Source organism: Equus quagga, chromosome 4 (assembly GCF_021613505.1).
Source record: "Equus quagga isolate Etosha38 chromosome 4, UCLA_HA_Equagga_1.0, whole genome shotgun sequence".
Lineage (NCBI taxonomy): Eukaryota > Metazoa > Chordata > Mammalia > Perissodactyla > Equidae > Equus > Equus quagga.
Window position 1 is genome coordinate 133,088,359 of NC_060270.1, and position 23,119 is coordinate 133,111,477.

The 23,119-nt window shown below is 40.3% G+C and overlaps 1 protein-coding gene across 1 annotated transcript in view; it reads right to left on the reverse strand.

The window, feature by feature from the left end:
• SF3B1 (splicing factor 3b subunit 1) overlaps window positions 1-13,040 on the reverse strand; it is a 35,691-nt gene extending 22,651 nt beyond the window's left edge. The window contains exons 1-2 of the mRNA XM_046659620.1: window positions 12,889-13,040; window positions 1,438-1,604 (exon numbers count right to left, since the gene is read on the reverse strand). Coding sequence (XP_046515576.1) covers window positions 1,438-1,604; window positions 12,889-13,015 — 294 coding nt within the window. The 5' untranslated portion in view covers window positions 13,016-13,040. The remainder of the gene's footprint in view (window positions 1-1,437; window positions 1,605-12,888) is intronic.
• Between the last annotated feature and the right edge of the window lie 10,079 nt (window positions 13,041-23,119).

Consider the following 23,119-nt stretch of genomic DNA (forward strand, 5'->3'; position numbering starts at 1 on the left):
AAAAATATTAAACAAGGAATGCTTTCTGTGGAAGTTAATTAAAATAAAGGAGGTACAGAGTAGAAAAACCTGAGCATTTGTTTTCTCACAGAAGGCATGATGAAATTTGTTTTTCAAAGTTGGAAACTACAAACAGATTATTCAGAGGTCTCCAGTTTCCTTGTTTTCCTAACTCATGGTTTTTTAACATGATTTAATCACAGAAACAAAGAATATGTAATTAATTTTAAATGTATTTGCTTCCCTAGTAGCATGTCTTAACACAATACTGTTGGTGTTACTTTACTAGTATAAAAAGTGCAACGGTGGATAACTCACAAGAAGATCTTAATACCTCATTTATTTTATTTAAAAATGAGGGCTGGCTCCATGGCCGAATGGTTAGGTTCGCGTGCTCTGCTGCGGCAGCCCAGGATTTCACCAGTTCTAATCCTGGGCGCAGACATGGCACCGCTCATCAAGCCATGCTGAGGCGGCGTTCCACATGCCACAACTAGAATGACCCACAACTAAAAATACACAACTATGTACCGGGGGGCTTTGGGGAGAAAAAGGAAAAAAATAAAATCTGTAAAAAAAATTAATAATAACTTCCCCTCAGTTTCTGGAACATATAGCTGTCAATGTCTCCTACCATTACGGGATGATAATGCAAAACAGAAGTCTGATTGGCTCCTAGAAATTTTACCTTCGGGACTTTGTAATTTTTCTTTTTTGTTTTCTTTAAAAAGTGCCAACTACAAAATAAAATGTGGCTTGAATTTCATAAAAATAAAGTTTGATAATCTGTATATCTGTTTTATCTGTTGATAAAAACAGATTTATCTGTTGATAAAATGTTTGTTATTGAATCACACTAAAATGCATAGCTATTTCACCAAATTTGGATGTGTGGGATGGTCTGACAAAATACAAGCCATGTGGAATATATAAGAAACACTTCGAGGGATGTGTTTCAAAATGAGGTGACCATCCTCCAAAGTAACTGGCACAAAAATCCCACTAATATCAGGAACAAGAAACATTCCATTCATATTAAGGTGCCAAAGGGAAAAAAAACATCATCAAGAACAAGTGAGAAATCAAAAGTCACAAGGACAAATGACATTACAATGAAGTCACTTCTCACATGGACTACTACAGATAGAGCTCCACAGGTGACAACAGGGAGTTACTGTACAATGGTTAATGATTTGCAGGTGCTTTGCTGGATAAACAAACTAGCTTTAACATAAAGATTCAGAACTGAGCACTTCCAGAAGCTTCTGAACTTCAGAGAGGAAGGACACGTTCAACAGCTTTATCCTCCAAAAGAAAGATCTCCCAGTCTCCAAAATGTCTCCCCAGATTAAATCAGATGACTCAAACACAAAATTCCTCTGTATCTCTTGCTCTCCATCAAAAAAATACTCGATTCTTGAATACTTTGTAACTTACGTCTTCAAGTTCAGTAGCAGCAATTGATGTCACATATCCAGCAAATCTGCTGTCACTTCCACCATAAATTTCCTGGTCATAATAACCTGTAGAATCAAGGCCCACTCCTTGAGCTTCATCAAGGGCTGCCTTCTTGCCTTGAATTTCTCGAATCTGTGCTTCAATATCTGTAAGAAAGTTAATACAGACTTTCTTAATAATTTCATTTTCCAAACAGCACTCAAAACAATGCATTTCTCTATTAGGTATTATCAAAATACTCTTCTAAATACAGAAACTTCAAAATAATTATACCATACAAGGAGTTAGTAGAACTATACCAAGTACTGATTTTTAATATATTTAATACATTCTCCACCTCAACAGACAATGCTCAGGTACAGAAGAGATGCTTACTATTTCATCAACTGCAAATTACTCTTACTTTCAGAGTGGGTTACTGAAGTTTATTAAATTGTTGTTGAATTCTAAATCTTTCCCCAACTGAAAAGATACTGTCGATGTTGATTAGGGACCAAGAACAACACTCAACATTAGTTAAACTCAACACTACTAGAAACATAAAAACAACAGTACTATGGAGAGTGGTTCTCAAACTTGAATGTGCAACAAATCATCTATGGATTTTGTTAAAATGCAGTAAGCCCGGATCAAACCCAAGTTTCTGCATTCCTAACAAGCTCACAGGTGATGTCCTAAACATCTAGGATCACACTCTGAATAGTAAAATAATAAAGGATAAAATCTAAATTCTTTACCACGGAATTCAGAGTCCTACACAATTTAGCGGCAACCATCATCACATTAGTTTTAATAAGAGTCTGAGCTCTGGAATCAAAATGTCTGCCTTCAAATCAAGGCCCTTTCTCTACTAATTAATACGTTATTTAACTTATGGGTCTCAGTTTCCTAAATTATAAAGTTTTTTTAAGGATTAAATGAGACAACGAACATGAAACACTTCAAGCACTCAATGAACGAATGAACTCTTGCCATCTCTCACCCTCCAAAGCACTATGTTCTACTGACATTTACAAGACACACACTTGGTGAAGGACATATGAACTCTTCTCAAGTGCTTCCCAAACTTCCGTCCAATTTTGAATTTAGAATTTTTCCAAGACTAAATAAAAATTTTAAAAGTACAACAATGAACACTCACATGCTCTTCACCTATATTCATCAACTGTTTCTGTACGTAAGAGATAAAGCAAATCTATGTACATATAAGTTTTCTAAACCATTTAAAATCCCTAATATCTCAGCATGTTATTTCTAAATCTAGGACATTCTCCTGTGTAAGGACAACAGCACTAACATGCTCAGAAATTAAACCTTGATACAATATCATCTAATATATTATCCAGCTTCAAATCTCCCAACTGTCCAAGTAACATCCTTTATAGATGTTCCCTTCTTTGACTCATGATCCAATCAAGAACCAGGCACTGTATTTAGTTGTCATGTTTCTTTAATCTCTTTCAAATAAAGGCTAGTCTTCCAACTTTTTTTTAGTGTTTCTTAACACCAGGTAACAGGTGTTTACCTATCTGTACCTGTGCACCACAGGTTTGTAGTTTACATTACAAACTAATGTTTCATTTTAATAATGTGAATAATATGTAAGTGTGTAAAGAAACAAAGAGTTTCTATTGCCAGTGATTTCTGTGGCCCAACAAATAGATGTTTCGATTCTTGCCAGCTCGTTACCTTCAACTGAACTAAACCCTTTGACCAGGTACTTTAAAAAGCTCATTTACGGGGGCTGGCCCTGCGGCCCTGTGGTTAAGTGCTGCGCTCTGCTTCGGTGGCCCAGGGTTTGGCTGGTTTGGATCCTGGGCGTGGACATGGCACTGCTCATCAAGCCGTGTTGAGGCGGCATCCCACATAGCACAACCAGAGGGACCTATAGCTAAAATATACAACTATGTACCACGGGTCTTTTGGAAGAAGAAGAAGAAAACAAAGAAGATTGGTAACAGATGTTAGCTCAGGTGCCAATCTTTAAAAAAAAACAAAAACACAAAACCTCATTTACTAGTTTGCAAAGACCAAAAGGAAAAGATTCAAATGGCATAATGCAAATACCCAACCTCTAGTCCCAGCTAAGGGAGAAAACCCTAATGCCTCAAGATGAGTGTGGTTTAAAGCAGAAAATGTAATAACATTGTCCAGTCCAAGGCACAGCAGGAATGTCTGGTAAGAGCAGGAGGAAGTCTCAGAAACTTAAAATAATGGAGAGGTTCACTACTGAACTTAGCAGCCCCAGTTTGTAACCAGATCTCAAAATAATTCTAGTGTGTCACAGCACTACCATCCCCATAGTTAGTACTTTTTACTGCATTGCTCCCTCAAAACTGTTAGAGCAGCCCAAGCAGCGAGGGGCCTCTACCATTATTAATCACAGAAAGAAACACCCTCATTGAGCTGGGTGCTTCATTTTATTATTCTACTTGTTTATGTTTAAAGCATTATTTTTTTGAAGTTTTAAATCCATATTTGCTCCCCTACCCCACCCCACTCTTTTTCCTGGAATACAGAAGAAACTTTCCTCTCAGTGGTTAGCAAGATTGGCTAAAGGGTGAGTGTAGATTCATTCTTCCTTTTTTTTCCTTTCTGAACATTTTCATCTCTGAAATGCTTGACACTTCTTTTAAAAACCACTAGGTGCATGGATCACTTTTAAGCAAGTAAGTTCTTTTTCAGGACCACAAATGCTACTGCCATCAGGATCCAGGCAGGAAACACAAACGGCTGAATCACGGCAGACAAATAGTCTGAAATCTCCCCTTTACAGCATCACTGTATTCTACTGACCACCTACACTGAAAGCACCTGTTAGGAGAACAGACTCCTAGGCCTCAGAAACACCAAGTCAGAATGTCCACCTTAAGAGCCCAGGTTTCTGCATTATTAACAAACACCCCCAGGAAACTGGTACTTAGCCCTTCACCGCTCCATTTCCAGACCCGCCCCATCCTTACCAAAATTTCCAACTTAGAAGATCACTACACTTTTTCCTAGGTCGTATACAACTAAAAACAGGAAAGGGGTATCGACTCACAATAATTGTCATACTATACATACCACTGTGCGGCTTGATTTTCCCCCACTTAATATATCACAAACAACTTTCTTATTTTCCTTCTAAAGAATTTTTCCACTCTTAAGTTGTCAGCGGCCAGTCCTTTATTTGGATAACACATTTAATTCAGGAGCTACCTTCATATACTGAATTTTACCTATTGATTTCACGTACTTATTGATCAGCAACAGAGTTTTCTACCTATGAATGTACTGAATTGAATTAGTGTTTGTATAAAGCTTATGTATATCATGACTGGATTCCTATTAAACAAAAATTTAGCAACAAAATTACCTAGCTCAAGGTCTTCTGGGGCTAGGCAGCTATTTGTAGTGAACTAATTCTGAGGGGAGTTCACTACTAAATTTCTACACGCTGTATAATTCAATGTTTCTGTATCTGCTTGAAACTACGGACAAAAAGTCCAAAAAACTAGTTGGTTTTGTTTATGCATTGTAAACTGCAGCACATTTACACAAACATGTTATCCACAAAATTAAGACAACAGATCCCATGAAACTCAGCAGTTTGTTATGCAAGAATAAATAAAAACTAGAAAAATCAGTAATTATTTCTTAACAAACTATGTGCCAAAATACCAAAGCACTCAAATGCTTATGAACAAATATATCATAACATTCATAAATAAGGTAACTTTGTGTTTGTGATGTTTCATTTCCAAAATAAATAAAATCTGTGGAATAAACATGGCAAAATTTTAAGAGCTGGTAAACCTGGGCAATGGGTTACACTGTGTTCTTTATATTTTTTCCTACACTTTTCTACAAGTTATACTATTTCATAATAAAAAGGCAACATTCTATCTGTGGAAATCATTAAAAGTAATTTTCCAAATTTTTATCCGCTCCATCCACGCCAGCAGTTTTCTAAAATTCCAGTTTCAAATTTTATAAACATTTTACATCTCTGGGAAAGACAAAAATGCTCTAACTCCTTATTTCCAAAGCTCTCTAACACTAAACTATAGCTACTGATATGTAGGTCTTCATGTACTTTCTTAAACACGAACTGACTAAAGATGAACAAATAGATAATTTCTGACAACAAATGATCAACACATAAGATTTACTGGCAAGTATGAAAAAGAAATGAGGGGGAACATACCAAAAATAGTTAGAAGTGCAAAATATTAAAGACGAGGAAGCAGAGAAAGGAGGACATGATATATGTTAACCTCTCCTTATTTCAATTATGACCAAGAAGAACAAATCCTCGGATCCTGCCTAATCCTTTTCCAATTTAGACTCCCTGTAGTTCGATATTTAGATGGACGATAAAAGAAAAATGGATACAGTCTGCTAGGAACTGGACAAGAAGAGACAAGGATCTCCTAGTGGCCACATAGTACAACTGCCAAGAGCTGGCAGTCTTTAATCCATCCGAATCCATAAATATTCCAGTCTTCAGGTTGTGTGTATCAAAAGTTTGTGCCTTTTTATTATCAAGTAGTATTCCACTGTTCTACAGTGTGTTTATTCTCTATTTGAGTGGCATTCAGGTTGTCTGCAGTTTGCAGAGGCTACAAATAAGGTTGCTGTAAACATCTGTGTACAAGTTTTTGTGTGAACATGGGTTTTAATACCATATGGAGAAATACCTAGGAGTAGGATTGCTGAGTCTTAATAGTAAATGTATATTTAATTTTTTAAGAAACTTAGAACGTCCGTTTGGTGGATTTACTTATACAAGTTTAAAGGCAGAAGAGTTGAATTATTCTGAACAAGAGAGCAAGAAAAATTCTGAGAGATGAAATGGGAGAGAGAGATTAAGAGAATAAGTAAAATGAAAAAAAGCTGGGATAAGTGAGATTAGTAATTCCAATTTTACGGCGTTAAAGAAAAGGGTATCAGGAGGCAGAAATACCTAATATGAATTTCTAAATTACCTGACTTTCTAGATGAAGGCCTTCTGTTCCCCACCCAAGCTGACCTGACCTGACCCACATCTCCAGTAAAATCTGTGAAGGGAAGAGGCATATATGGTAGGACTCTTGGTTACTGATGCTGAATATTTAAAAAAACAGCAGGGTGGCTAGCCACAGGGGCAAGTGGTTAAGTTCACATGCTCTGCTTTGGTGGCCCAGGATGCGGACTTAGCACCGCTCATCAAGTCATGGAGAGGCATGCGGCATCCCACATAGCACAACCAGAAGGATCTACAAGTAGAATATACAACCATGTACTGGGAGGCTTTGGAAGAAGAAGAAAAAAAGAAAGAAGACTGGCAACAGATGTTAGCTCAGGCGCCAATCTAGAAAAGAAAACAAACAAAAAGACAGCAGAAATTCTCTATTTTGACAATAGATTCAGAATCCTAAAATTCAAGTTAGGGGTAGTCCTTCAAATCTCCAGTTTATGCCAGGAAGTGGTTAAAAAAAAGTCTTAGATAAGAAATCAAAGTACTACTTAAGTATCAGACCTGTATTTACCAGAGCACCTGCAAGAAAGAGCCTCACTAAAGGAGGAGCCTTGAGGCTAAATTGTCAACAATGAGGTTTTTCTTAAGTTGGTATTCCTATTTTAAGGTACATGTATCAGTAGGACTCACACAAAAAAGTATTTCAGGTAGCAGTTAAGTTTGTCGGAAAACTGTGAGAAGCACATTCATTGTCATTAAAATTATAGTGGGAGGGCACCTGAATTTGCAAGTCCTCTGTTGGATTTCCTTGCCATGGCTAGCCCAACCTAAACCTGAGGTATGATTTCAGAACTGTGCTCTTCTTGGAGCTTCCCTTGCTTGTGGGCCTCCTGACAATCTTGATGGCAGCAGTAGCGGTGGGAGAGTCTAAGAGGAAGTCCTGGGTGTTTTTATTGCCCTCTCCCCCTTTCCCTCCAGACCGGGGGGAAACTACAGGACACGGGTGCTGCAACAAATGAACTGCAAGGAAAAAGAAAGAGATGGAGGAGGAACATAAAGATTTAAGACTAATTACAATGTACAGACTTTATGTGGAACTTGACTGAAACAAACTGGGAAAAAAAATGTTTACAAGGCAACTGGCAAAATTGAACCCAGACTGGATATATTCTTACATTAATTTTAGATGCAATAATGGTATGTTTAAGTCCTTATATTTTAGAGGTACACATTGAAAAATGAATCAATAAAACGATACATCTGGGATTTGCTTGAAAATAATGGGAAAGGTGGAAGGGAATAGTGTATACATTAAACAGAAGTGGCCCTACATTTACAACTGTTGAAGCTAGGTGAGGGGAAAACACATGGGTTCACTTCCCTATTCTATTTCTGTATATGTTTGCAGTTTTCTATAAAAAGTTTAAAAAATTGTAAGCACGGTTTTCTTAAGTTTTCACCCTTTTTTTCCCATTCCTGGTTCTTCTTTCTTCCAGCCCCTTGAAATCAAGACCTCTGACTCCACACAACAGAAAATAAAAGCTCTCTCTTCTCTGAAATGGAGTCCTCTGCTACACATAAAAGAATTTTTAGCTCTTTTATGTAATACCTTTAACCTTAAAAGTTCCAGCACCACTGAATCTTTGTCATCTTTTTTCTTCTCTGGTTTTACTGATCTTGCTAATGGTAATGTAAAGTCTTCTGAATGTCAGATAGAAACATACATTTTAGAAACTAAATTTGCTCCAACAATCTACAGAACAAAACGTCTTTATTCAACTGAGACTCCTCTTTCTGGAGGGGAATTCTGATCCTAAGAATACTTTCAACTATCAGAGAATAAACCCTTCCCTAGAAGACAGACGTTATTTAACAATGGGAATCAATGAATAAAATGTATTTGTGAACTAGTCCATCTGAAATCTCAATACATTCAAAAAATAAATTTCCAGGGCCAGCCCCGTGGCTGAGTGGTTAAGTTTACACATCCAGCTTCGGTGGCCCAGGGTTCATGGGGCGGATCCTGAGCAGGACCTACTCACCGCTCATCACGCCACGGTGTGGTGGCATCCCACATACAAGAACTAGAATGACTTGCAACTAGGATACACAACTATGTATCAGGGCTTTAGGAAGGCCAAAAAAAAAAAAAGAAGAGTGGCAACAGATGTTAGCTCAGGGCCAACCTTCCTCACAAGAAAGAAGCTTTAAAAAAATAAACACATTTCCATTTTTAATTTACTTAAAAATTACCATATTACTTTTATAACCAGAAAAATGTAATAAATGTTAAAATTACAAAGATTTTCTGACATAAATATATCGAATGTTTTATGTGGGAATTGAATTTGATATCAAAAAAGAGTACTGGGGCGGCCCTGTGGCCGAGTGGCTAAGTTCACGAGCTCTGCTGCAGGTGACCCAGGGTATCGCCGGTTCAGGTCCTGGGCGCAGACACAGCAACACTCATCAGGACATGCTGAGCCGGCGTCCCACATGCCACAACTAGAAGCACCTACAACTAAAAAATACACAACTATGTACTGGGGGGATTTGGGGAGAAGAAGAAAAAAATAAAATCTTTTAAAAAAAAGTACTGCAGAACTGGGGGGCTTTTTCCAAGTGGACAACATCTAACCTACTGTTTATATTTTAAACTAAGACCTAAATATCAAACTCTGAGATAAACTACCACAGGTCACAGAGATGGAAATATTTACCTAATTCCCACCATTTCTGTCCCTCTACTGCTTTCCCCTTCTGTACCTTTTCTTTTTTCTGTGTCTCAGATATTGCTAAGCCCAGCTTGTAGCAATGTTCTGATCACTGTCCCTTAAGTGTTACAGAGGTCTTCAGATGTTAACACAATGACACCTTTTAGTCTGGTCCATAAGTGACATCTATTCTCCACCAGCCAGAAGCAAAATGTGGAGCAAGGATTTCTCAAATATGAGACTACTAAAAGATCCAGAAAAATAGAAAGTATATTCCCTATGCCAACTCTCGGTCTGTTCCTTAAACAAAACCCCAATATTACAACTAACTATAGTGGTAAATCATTTTACTGAACACTACAGACAACAATTCCTAAGTGATTGATTACTAACTAACATTAATTAAATCAATTCCGAAATAATCCTACAGGAAAAAAACCTTTTTCAAAATCTTTAAGCAACTTCTCCTCCTTTTTATTTTTACTAGCAACATTCATAGTTGAAGACTACAAAACCAAAACAATAACTATTCCAAACACAGGAAAATAAAAATCTCAGAAGCAGAATAATAAAATGACTATTCCAGCCATATTACAAGCAAAGAATTACGGGAAAAAACTTTTTCAGTTGTGTGATGTCCCCAAAAGTCCATTTAAAGAATAGTGGCAAAACAAGCCAATATTTGTGATTTTTGGATAATCCATTTCCCCCTTTCCAAAACAGAAAAGAGTGTGTTCCCTTGTTTGCCAAAGTCAGCAATACCTGAAGAACTGCTGGATGGCAAGATTATGCACATTAATAATTGTATACATTTGACACAATTTAACATGCAGAAAGGTCCAAAAGATTATACTTGATTTGAGTAAGTCCAGCTCTCTTTTGTACGTCAATACTGAAAAGCACAAGGCACAATGACCAGGGTAAAAAATAACTGAGTTAGTTCAAGAGGATGTCAAGGGCTGACCCTAACAGAAATATATGAAAGCAATACAACAGCAAGAAAAAAATTAATCAGTTTGGCTCATGCAATAACCCAAGAAAAGAACCATATAGGAAGGTATAATAATCAATATTATTACCTCACAAGACTCAATTACAAACTACTGGTGCAGCCATAACTTTAAAAATAAATTACAAAGTACAACAAAGAAATGTCTTTACCAGCAACATTTAAGATGAAAAGATTATATAATAAAGCAACATGATGATGGACAGCTCCAAAACAAAAATTAAACAAGTATTACACATTTTTAAAAGTTGTTCCAGTGAGATTCAAATTCAAGTCCTCCTCTCAACTACTTCAAAAGCCTAAGAATGGTTGCTCTTACTCTAAGTCATCCTTCATGCTACAACCAATGGTGTTCCTAAAACACAGAAGTAACCTGTTACCTGGGAAAAGGAGGAGGGCACTTTATTCTGTAGTCATTGGAAAGCCAAAGTCAAACCTAGCTCAGCATTCAAAGCCGTCCCTAATTTGATACTACCTAACATTTCTTCATCTCAGCTCAGGAGATTCCCAGTATATTAAGAAGTCTTACTTTCCATCTATCTCAGCCAAAGAGATGTACCCAAACCTACCCAATCATTCAAAGGCCAGTTTAAGTGCCTCCTTTCTGTGAAATTCTCTGAATACTTTCAGTATAATCTCTCAATAAATATCCATAAGATATTCATCACCCATTATGTACCAGGTAGTGGGGATACTAAAGTACAGTTCCTGTACACAATAATCTCAAAGTGGAAGAGAAAACCTTAATACAATAGAATATTCTAAGTAATACAATAAAGATTTATAGAATGCTATAGTAGCACAAAAAAACAAAAAAAACCCAAGGAACGAATTCTGTTCCAGGTTATCAGAGATGGCTTAGTGAAAACAGAGATGAACCGTGAACGACTAGAGTTCTCCAAGAAAATGTCACGAGGAAAGGGAGCAAGAAACTATGTAAACACTATGTCTATTTGTACTAAACATTTATCACCCTCTGTGTTACACTCGACAGGGATGGACAGTGTCTTGTACAGATAGTGCTCAGGTGTTAAACTCAATGTTCTAATATTTTCTTTATGGCATCAGTTAATTTATATTGATGCATAATCCCAAATAAAATCATCTTGGCCAACGAAGTGCAATCTTCTGTAGACCAAAGGTTTTAACTAGGTTTATAAAATGCAGGAAAACTGATCAGAACTTTGATTTTCCTGTCCTAAAGTACTGTACCATAAAAATATCAATAAACGAGTAATCAAAGCCAAAAAATGCCCCAAATGAATAATCTACTCCTGAATGAACAAAAATAGCAACATCTTTACATTTGCTAATATTCTGCAGAAAGTATGTTTGAGATAGCCTAAAGACAGAATAAGAAGTACCTAAAAACGCTTCTGGCTTAACCAATGTTTAAATCCTAAACACCAAACGAGAATAAGAATATTAAAGTCATCGCCAATTAATTAGCATGTTTCCTAAGTTGCAGAAAGCTGGACTTCAATTCGTACGGGCTATGCAACTATTCAATGCCATTCACATTCTGGTCCCAACCAATCTTTCCAGATTCATCTAATTTTTCCCTCTTTGCACCCTCTTTTCCTGCCACAGCCAACTACTCAAACACACATTTCAGCACTTACTGCCTTGATACAAGATGTTCCGTCAGGCTCAAATGTCCTCCCCTAATTTAAAACCAATTGATCTTTTTAGACTACGGCCACCTCCTCTACAAATAACTCCAAGCATAAATTAATCACTCCGTTACCCAGGTTCCCAGAACATGCTGCTTCTACTTTTACTTAAGCATTCATTTGCCTCATAAAAGAACGAAGAAGTACACACACCTGTTTCCCCACTAGACTGTAAAACTTTTGATGGCCTTACTCTCTGTTACATCTCACAGACCTAACACCGAGCCGTGCACCTAGAAACGACTTGTGAAACAAAACTCGTGCTTGATGAAAATTTCAGATTCCAAGTCAGAAATCAAGGAACGCAGCTCCAACTTCCCATGCCTCATCTTTTCTGAAAAGTGATCCTATTTCCTGCCACTTCTGGATACTCCCTGATAAGACTCCAGCCTATTCCCAACATTTTCCTAATTTTGTATACTTCGTATTCCATAAAATGATCAACTATTTCGAAAGCTTTGACCATTAATACAAGTAATGTGCTTTTCCCTCTTCCACCAATAATCAGTATCCCAAGAAAAAGACCAAAATTATACTAAAAGCGATCAAGGAAGGAAAAAACTACCACATTTTATTCCCAAATCATTTTGTTAAAAAAAAAGAAGAAGAAAGTATCTTAGACGCCTGAAGACACAGAAAGCAGCCGAGGCGAAGAGCACCGGGCCTGGGCTGCCCGAAGACGACCCAGGGCTGCCAAGCGCGGCCGCCGCCACAGCTTCCCGACTCGCCTGTGCGCAAACTGCGCCGACGACAATTCTGAGAGACCAGTGACCCTGCTCGCATGCCCGCCTCCCGAGCCCTTGCCTGGACGCCTCCCCAGCGGCCGTGTAAACGACGCCCCTGGTCAGAGAGGAGAAGCTACTCCGAAGCAGCGGCACCCAACACGGAACAAAGCGCCTGTCGGGGTGTACCAGGAGGACGCCATTACGCGGGGCAGTGGCCTGCGCCGCTGGCGCCGAGGAGACGAGCCGGGTCCCGAAGCGCGGGCTCGGCACCCACCAAAGCAACCACAGCAAGACGCAGAACCCTAGGAAGACAGTCTTAGCCGGCTGGGCGGCGGAGAAGACGCGTAACTAGGGGTAGACCGCTTACCTTCGTGAGTCTTGGCGATCTTCGCCATTTTGTCCACTCGAACACACAGACGGAACTGGCGCTCCCAAGAACTTCCGCTCGTCGCCGCTGCCACGAAGAAAAACAGCTGGGGCTGCTCTCTGCGCATGCGCCATGCGGGAGCGCGCTCCGCCGGGCGCCACGAGTCAGGGCAGCCACCTATAGGGAACGGAGAGGTGCATTGTGGGTAGGGGGAGGAGTCAGGGGCCGGGCCGGTCCTGAGGCGATTTTCGTGGTGATCCTGGAAAGGACTAGGTGTTCGGTAGTGGGTAACTTTGTCTTGGAGGAAAGTGGATTCCACGGGGACAGTTAAGAACAGTCACTGTCAGAAACACTACGGTTTCAGGGCGGGAAGAAAGCCCCCTTTCTGCACATTCACGGAAGGTGCCTAGGGGCCAGACAGCAGCTTTCCCGAGCGTCTCAGCTGTTGCAGCGCCTAGTTACGGAAACAGGCCGAACAGTCTCATCCTTCGCACAGTACTTCAAGGGCATTTTTCTTTCTTTTTAAATAATTACTTACCATTTGGTAGGAGTTTCGTTTACAACATATGCTCCCAAACACTACTGAACCTCACAAATAGCCCAGTAAGGTGGGCAAGTTGTTGTAATTCCTATTAAGAAATGAGAGAAAAACTAGGGCGGGGGTATGTATAAATTGTGCAAGGTCACACAGTTAAGTTACAGAGCAGGAACTCTGCCACCCTTTTAAAGCCTTTTCACGTCATGAGTTCTTAGAAAACCACTGATCGTCAGCATTAACACTGATGAATGCCTCTCTTAATCCTACACATCATTCCTAAATCGAGAATTTTAAAAAGATCAGAATACAGGCGGTCTCTTTTTTCCACGCATCAATTATACAGTACTAGCAAACCTTGGACTGTCACACTGGCCTTGGACTTTGAAACTGAACAGAAGAATTTAGAAGTTGGTACAGGAAGCAGCCTAGGAAAACAGGTTGGGATCAAGGTTAGAACCACCACAAGGAAAACAGTTTATACCTTGCAGTGTGGTCAATTCACAACACAAATACTTAATAGAAACTTTACTAACAAAAAAGTGGGCTTTATGGGGCTGGCCAGGGTGGCGTAATGGTTAGGTTCAGGTGCTGTGCTTCAGCAGCTGGGGTTGCAGTCTGGGATCCCAGGCAGCTACGCATCCACCACTCATCAAGCCATGCTGTGGCGGCATCCCACATGCAAAATAGAGGAGGAAGACTGGCACAGATGTTAGCTCACAGCCACTCTTCCTCACCAAAAAACAAAACAAAACAAAAAACCCACCCCCGCACACAAACAAAACAAGAAAAGTGGGCTTTATATTAGCATCAATGAAAAACTATTTGATGGGTTAAAATTTTCAAATGTTTAATTTGATTTGATTATTTTAATTTAGGTTAAACAATATTTGGGAAGGGGATGAGATAGGAGAACAACATGTAGATTCTTACATAAATTATTGATAAATTCTAGGTCTTAGATTGGCAGAGGGTCCATAAATATTCCTTATCTGGTTTATAACCTACACATAGATTACATGTATTCTTTTATATATGCAAAATAGCATATTTTAAAACAATAAAAGGAAAAAAGAATGAGAAATAAGAAATTAGTGAAGGATATTTTTATTACCCATCAATAGTCAAGAAACTAAAAGAATTCATACATGTTGATGAAAAGAATCACAAGGACTTTGCATTTCTTGGCTCATGTTTTAAAAAATGATAAATGTGTATATATGAAGCAATGAGTCATGTAAAAATATATGCAAAGAAAAGTCACCAAAATGTTAATAGTGGATGTTTATGAATGATGGAATTAGGAGTGTTTTTTCCTTTATAATTTTCAGTATTTTCCAGATAATCTGCTATAAGCATGTATTATTTTTATAAACAGGAAAAAAATGTACTAAATAAATAAAAAGCATCTGCAAAGTGGGTATCACATGTCCTTTGTCTTTCCAGGATAGAAAGAAGCTGCGCCTGCTGGCCACTTTGTCTTCTGTGCATACTTCTCTAGGTTCCCAGGCATTAAGTACTTTGGTAGGGCAGGGGCAAATATGGGATAGTGAGATGTGAGAGACTTTGACAAAGATCAAGGGAGACTGCCTTCTCTCAGTCTTCTTCTAAAGACTAATTTGTCTTTATTTTTTTTAAGAGATCAATTTTATTTTATTTTTTTTATTTTAATTTTTTTTGAGGAAGATTAGCCCTGACCTAACTGCTGCCAATCCTCCTATTTTTGCTGAGGAAGACCAGCCCTGAGCTAACATCCGTGCCCATCTTCCTCTACTTTATATGTGGGATGCCTACGACAGCATGGCTTGATGAGCGGTGCCAGGTCCGCACCCAGGATCCAAACTGGCGAACCCCGGGCCACCAAAACGAAACATGTGAACTTAACCACTGCACCACTGGCCAGCCCCTAATTTGTCTTTAATATAACAGTGACTTGGACATTCAGACAGTAAGAAACGAGGGTTTTTCAATAAGTACCTTTTACTTTCCATTTTTAATATTAATAAATAATGAGATATTACTTAAAATGAGTTTCCTACCCTTTTCTAGTGAGGGTTTTTTGCTTCAAAAGTCAGAAGGGGGGCCAGTCCTGTGGCCGAGTGGTTAAATTCATGCGCTCCGCTTTGGCGGCCCAGGGTGTTGCCAGTCAGATCCTGGGTGCAGACATGGCACCGCTCATCAGGCCATGCTGAGGTGCCATCCCACATAGCACAACCAGAGGCGCTCACAACTACAATATACAACTATGTACTGGGGCGCTTTGGGGAGAAGAATAAAAAAAAAAAGATTAGCAACAGATGTTAGCTAAGTGCCAATCTTAAAAAAAAAAATGTCAGAAGGGATGATCTGCCCCTTCTCTTTTATAACCTAGATAATGGACAATGATGACATCCAATTAAAAGAAAAATCCATTCCTTTTCTTATCAGGGGCACTTGGAGGCTGGCTTTTCCAAGTCTCAAAAAAATATTACAAAGTAGCAAGCATACATAATTTTTCTAGACAAAAACCAAGATATAATAATTTTGCAGAATGTTAAATGCTAGCTGTAACTTGCACAAATTACCTTTGGGGATGACACTATAAAGGCCTTGAAGTTCCGTGCTATAGGAAAACCAGTGACAGTTTATCAAGCCCTCTTTTCTGAGGTAAAAGAAGGACTGTCAGGGGATAAATGGCCCTTAGTCTTGATCTGTAGTGTTGAGTTTTCCAGAAGTGTCTTATATCAAAGGGATATCAGACTCTATCTACCCCAGGCCAAAAATCTATTTACGTCTGCCTACCAGTTATGCCTACAAGTCTAAAACTAGAGTTTTAATTCTGAAAATGTAAGGCATTACTCAGTTAAATAAAAGATAACTTGAGATGACGTTCTGAATATGTCAGTCAATGTGCCTGTCATGTCTGACTTTCCCTTCTAGCTTCAATATACCTGACCAAACTCTGCTCAGGGAAATAGCACTGGGTTTTCTCCTGGAAGAGACAGGCACCTGGCTGGCTACCTAGAACCTGGCCTAGAATACAGGACACACTGCCCACAGATGACAAAAGTTATTGGCTGACCCAAGATTCCTTCTCTTGGAAATTTGGACTGGAAGTATGAAAGGAACTTGCCAGTTGCTATTGAAACAGAGAGAATCAGAGGAAAATGTCACTTTAATGACAGAAGACAAGAGTGAAGAATGAGTCCCCACAGCCACCTGGAATCCAGAACCACCTCCAGCTCCAAGCATGTGAAGGCCCATTCTTTAAATAATACTGCTTTTCTTGAGCTAGCTTGGGTGGATTTCTCTTCCTTTCAGCTAAACCAGGCCTAACTAGAACAGAAGAGCAGTATACCAACATCTTAGTGTGAATTCATTAACTAGCTTCTTTTTCTAGTTAAAAGTCAGCCAAGAGCTCTCCTTGATTCACAATGGTGAAATATCTAGATTTACAGCACATATAAGTCAAGTCTGAGTCGGTGTTTCAGACAGCCAAGGGAGTTGTGGCACAGAAGCATCAGATGCCTGGAATGCTGTGATGGTCTACTATGTCAGCTGGGCTAAGCTACAGTCTCCAGTTATTCACACAAATACTAATCTAGGTGTGGGCTACGAACGCTTTTGTAGATGTGTTTTAAGTCCATAATAATTGACTTTAAGTAAAGGAGATGGTCCTAGATAATCTGGGTAGGTCTGATTCAATCAGTTGAAAGGCCTTAAGAGCAGAACTGAGGCTTCCCTGATGAAGAAGAAATTCCACCTGTGGACACAGCTTCAGCCTGTGCCCAACAGTTCCAGCCTGATGGCCTGCCCTACAGTGCCTACAATTGCATAAACAAATTCCTTGCAATAAATCTCTTAATATGTATCTCCTACTGGTCTGTTTCTACAGTTGAACCCTGATTGATACAAATACCAAAGGGAAAATTCACCATTCATTCAAAAAATATTTATTGGGGCTGGCCCAGTAGTGCAGCAGTTAAGTGTGCACGTTCCACTTCCGTGGCCCAGGGTTCACCGGTTCAGATCCCAGGTGCAGACATGGCACCACTTGGCAAGCCATGCTGTGGTAGGCGTCCCACATATAAAATGGAGGAAGATGGGCACAGATGTGAGCTCAGGGCCAGTCTTCCTCAGCAAAAAGAGGAAGATTGGCAGCAGATGTTAGCTCAGGGCTAATCTTCCTCAAAAAAAAAAAGAATTCTGACTAAAAAATTTTTTTAAATGTTATTTATTGAGGATCTATCATATGCCGTACATTATTTATTTCTGTTGTTTTTTACTGGCTTATAATATTATATACATTTCAAAGGTACATTATATTTCGACTTCTGTATAGACTGCATCTTGTTTACCACTAAAGTCTAGTTGCCATCTAGACATTATCTTAGATGCTGAGAATACAATGTTGAACAAGACACTGTTCTCATGGGGCTTAGAGTCTTTGAAGGAGAGAGATTAAAAATCTATGTGTGTGTGTGTGTTTGCATAATTTCAGGTACTGTCAAGTGCTATGAAGAAAAATAAAGCAGAATAAGGGGAGAGTGGGCAGGATGGCAGGACAGGATGGACAGAAAAGGTGGGCTATCTGAGGGGATGACATTTGAGCAGATAACTAAATGATGTAAGGGAATGAGGATTTGGGGGAAGAATATTCCAGACATAGCCAATGTAAATGTGCCAAGGTGGAAATGAGCTGGGGGTGTTCCAAGAACAGCAAGAAGGTTGGTGTGTCTAGAGTGGAGTAAAGGGGCAAGAGTGGCATGAGATGAGGCCAGATACCTGTGGTACCTGGCAGTACTACACTGTTGAATGAATGAATGAATGTTGAATGAAGGAATCTTCCAAACTTCCCTGCTTTCTACTGCCTCTCAAAGAGACCTGCCACAGAATTTTTGCTACTGGATTCTCAATGATAGATGTACAACACAAGAGCAGGAAATATTGTCACTAATGATTCAGCTTAAGCTGGCTGTGGTCACTAGCTGAACTGGGAAATTGGTAGGAGGTGGAAGAAGGTGGGATGGTCATGACCAGAGAAATAGGATTTGTGAAAGAGGGTAAGGGATGTTGGGCAGACTAGGGTTCTGGGGTCAGTGACAGATGCTCTATTGTAGGCAGGTACCAGAATCAACCTAGAGAAGTTGGCAGTAATAGTAACAACAATAGCTACAGTACAAAGCCAGCAGTTCTTTATGCCAGCCAGAACCCAAAGAGACCTATTAGTACTTTCTTCTTAGTGGTGGGAAGTATAAGGTGCAATAGTTTGTCCTTTACTTTGGAGGGATGTCCAGGCCTGCCCCAGTCCACTATGCCCCTACATCAGGTCTCACGTGGAAGTGACTTTGTCCCCCAGGGATACCTGGCAATGTCTAGAGACATTTTTAGTTATCACAACTATATCCTCTTTTCCTTGAGGGTCCTCCTTCCTATTCCCCTCCTCCTCTCCTCTACTCTCTTTCACCTGGCTAACTCCTTCTCATCCTATAAGACTGACTAGATGTCTCCCTACCCTGGAAATCTTACCATAGGAGTGAGATATAGATAGCATGCTTTGATATTGCTATGCTGTGCTCCTAAAGTCCCACTAACATCTAACTACTCTAACCACTTTGTATTCTAACTGTTCCTATGTGTCTTTCTCCCTGAACTGGACTGTTAACACCTAAAGCAACTTAAAGGGAGAGATTACTGGCATCTAGAGGCCAGGGATACTGTTCAACATCCTATGTTGTACAGGAAAGCTCCCCACAACAAAGAATTTTCTGGCCCAGAATGTCAATAGTGCCACCACTGAGAAATCCTGCCCTAAAAGTATCACTAATGGAGCGCTCCCTTAATTTTCACTGGGTGTCCCCTCCACCCTCCGGAGCATCTGCGTCTTTCCAACCTCCAATGTACTTACCATTTCCTGGTCATCTAGTCTGATTAATGTGATTAATACAATGCCATCAATATGATAGACTAATAAGATGGTCAGCTGTATGTTCAAGTCCCTTAAGACTATATCATGAAAGAGTTATTATTTTAGCCTATCTTACGGGAGAGTTAATAACATAATCCAGGGGTAAAACTTAAAATGTATACTGTTGTCCAGCCCAAAAGAATGCACACTTTTAAATCCTTATCGTTAGGGATGGAAAACAGCTCTTTCATCAAATCAATATCTGCTTACCATGTACTTGAGGTCATGTTAATCTGCTCTAGATACCACATCTCGCACAGCAACTGCAACTGGGGCTACTACTTGGTTGAATTTGTGATAGTTCACTGTCATCCTCCAGAATCTGTGTAGCCTTTGTAAGGGCCAGACCTCAGTGTAGATATGATAGGGACAGCCATCCTTGCATTCTTTAGATCTTTAAGACACTAATCTCTGCTGTATTTCCTAGCATATGATAATGATTTTTTAATTTACTATCTTGGCAGGGTGTGGAGGGAACTATTCAGTAGCCTTCCCAACTATGTTCTTATTCCACAGGCCAAGGAACCAATATGGGAGTTTGGCCAACTCCTAAGTATGTTAATTCCAATTATACATTTGGGAACTCGGGAAATGACACTTGGTACTTGGAGCCAGACCTGAGTAAGGACTCCATTTATGACCATATACACCCCAACAAGGGCCACTATGACACTTTGGGTATCGATGTCAAGTTGGACACTGTGTCCACAGCCCTCAAAACATTAGGTTATTCCACTTTTCCCAGTATATAGTTGCCAGAGCAAGTGCCTTTGGGGAAGTACTAGGGCATTCATTAACACATACTTACCATGGTGTTACATCATCCTTCTTCCAGGGGACCTAGCTTCTCTTTCAATCAAATGGTCTGAAATCAAATAGTTCTAGGTCTGAAAGTTAGTTAAAGGATCACTATCTTTTTTTTACTGGAATAGCTGCCGTCAACCTCCTGAACATCCATCCCATCCTTGATTTCTCTTGGTTGTATAGATTGAACAACACCCTCATAGGCTGCCCATCAATCCTGCTTCTAAGCACACGCTGTTGCATTAACCATCTCCGTATCTTTCTGTAGGTCAGGACCCTCTGGGCACACATCCCGACCTTGTGCTGGTTGTAATTGTGACCACTTTGCTTCTGACGGTTAAGCATCCCCACTTGGCTTCCACTTTGGACTCTCATCATCCCCATTGCTATCATGGAGCTCAGCTCTGTAACTATCTGCTGCTATCACCTGAGGCCTGTAAAGGACAGCCACCATGAGTGACAGTGCTGAGCTGAGCCTTTTTGGAGTCTGAGGCAAAAGGAAAAATCAGTAATATTGATCCTGTTGTTATTTCAAATTTTGATGTCGTGTTCATCGTGAATTTTTCTGCATTAATTTTGATTTAAATTTTTTTCAATATTAAAATGTTATTTATCTTAGTTACTGAGCTTTTTGGCACCCCGTTAAATTTTGCACCTCAGGCAAGTACCTCACTCACTTCAACCCTAGTCTCGGTCCTGTTCAGGGATGCTGGTGCCCCTCTCACTTTCCTTATTGTTTAAGGGAACAGTGTCCTCTGAGCCTTCCCGTTGAACACAGTCATCTGGTAAGTTTTCTAGCCTTAGCATAGAATATCTACTCTACCATACTCACTTCTCTGAGCCTTTTCATCACTGCTTCCACTATCTTCCACAGTTCTGCCGTTTCTATACCACTTAATGTGGGCTGTTGCTTTCTCTGAGTGTCTAAGAGCTATCCTAGTAGCGTGTTAGCCTTGCCTCCCTGGATCCTCATCAGGGTATTCCATATCGTGGATAGTGCTCCCATACTGATAAACCCTCCCTATCCAACATTATGTTCTACTACCCACCCCTGCCCCCTGATCTAGGACCCTCAGAATTTAGTTCCTTATGTCATCTTCCAGCTCTTGATGGTACATATTGGCTAGGTCCTTCGGCTCCTTTGAGATGTCCCTTTCCTCCCTTAGTAGGCCCAGCATTTCCTGGGCCAACTGATATATGACTTAATCCCAGTTATTGATCTGATGTCCAAGAGGGAAAGTAAGGAAAGTTCCTGAGAGGAACACCTGTTGTCTTATAAGTCAGAGGTCTCTGTATCTTCTTCAACAGAAAAGGAAGCACTAGCTTCGTAACAGGGAGGATTAGGCCACTTCTGTAGGCCCAGAGGACTCAGGGGAATCTAGGATTTCAAGTTTCTTGAGTGCACTGACCCAGATGTCCTTGTCCTGTTTCTTAGGACTGTAATCCTTCCCAGTCAGGGCCCTCACTTTGTGTAAGAGACATGCTGAGGCTGGAAATTTTGTTCACTTTTGGAGCTCTATTACTCTCTCTCTCTCTTTGTTTTTGCTGAGGAAGACTGGCCCTGAGCTAATATCTGTTGCCACTCTTCCTCTTTTTACTTGAGGAAGATTGTCGCTGAGCTAACTTGTGTGCCAATCTTCCTCTATGTTGTATGTGGGACACCCCCACAGCGTGGCTTGACAAGCAGTGCTAGGTCCACACCCAGGATCTGAATCCACAAACCCTGAGCTGCTGAAGCAGAGGGCGTGAACTTAACCACTATGCCACTGGGCTGGTCCCTGGAGCTCTGTTACTTTTTGTGTGTATGTGAGGAAGATTAGCCCTCAGCTAACATCCACAGCCAATCCTTCTCTTTTTGCTGAGGAAGACTGGCCCTGAGCTAACACCTGTGGCAATCTTCCTCTGTTTTATATCTGGGACACCTGCCACAACACAGCTTGATAAGCAGTGTGTAGGTCTGTGCCCGGGATCCAAACCAGTGAACCTCAGGCTGCCAAAGCAGAAGGCCGAACTTAACCAATACGTCACTGGGCCACCCCCTGGAACTCTGTTACTCTTAATGTTAAGTCCTGGACCTGACCATCAGCTTTTTTATTGCAGACAATGAAACTCTCTTTATATGCTACTAAGGATGCCCTCCAGCTTTTACACAACTTTTAATTAGTGATTAATCACTCCAAGCTCTCAGTGTCTTTCTCCCAAGATCACAACAGGAGCTATTAGTGCTTCGCCCATCACCAGTGAGAGGGTCCTCACTGCCAGCCAGACTGCACGTGATCCAGAGCTCAAAACCCCATTTTAGTGTATTCTTTCTTGAATCACAGGTTGGGTTCCCTATGAAGCAGACTCTGAGGTGGAGATCTGCATGCAATAAGTTTGTCAGGGAATCCTCTCAGGATCAACACCTTTAAGGCACTGAAGGAATCAGAACTGGGAAGACAGGGCCAGCCTCGTGGCCCAGTGGTTAAGTTCAAGCACTCTGCTTCGGCAGCCCAGGGTTTCACTGGTTCGGATCGTGGGCACGTACATGGTACCACTTATCAGGCTATGCTGAGGCGGTGTCCCACATGCCACAACTAGAATGACCCACAACTAAAATATGCAACTATGTACTGGGGAGATTTGCGGGGGGAAAAGCAGGAAAAAAAAAAAAAGAGAGAAGGTTGGCAACAGTTGTTAGCTGAGGTGCCAATCTTTAAAAAAATAAAAAGAAGAAAAAGAAGAAAAAATAACTAGGAAGAGGAAGAAGTTGACCTGCCACAGTTGCAACAAAGACCTCAACCAATTCTGTGGGGAACTCTGGAGATGAGATGGCCCTTCACAGTTGTCCTAAACTGAGGCAAGAAAGTTGGGCTCTTATACTCCCATATCAATAAGATTTGGGGTGTGCGCTTCCCCAGGAAGAGGGCATGACCTTGGGAGAGGCAGCTTTCTTTTAACTACAA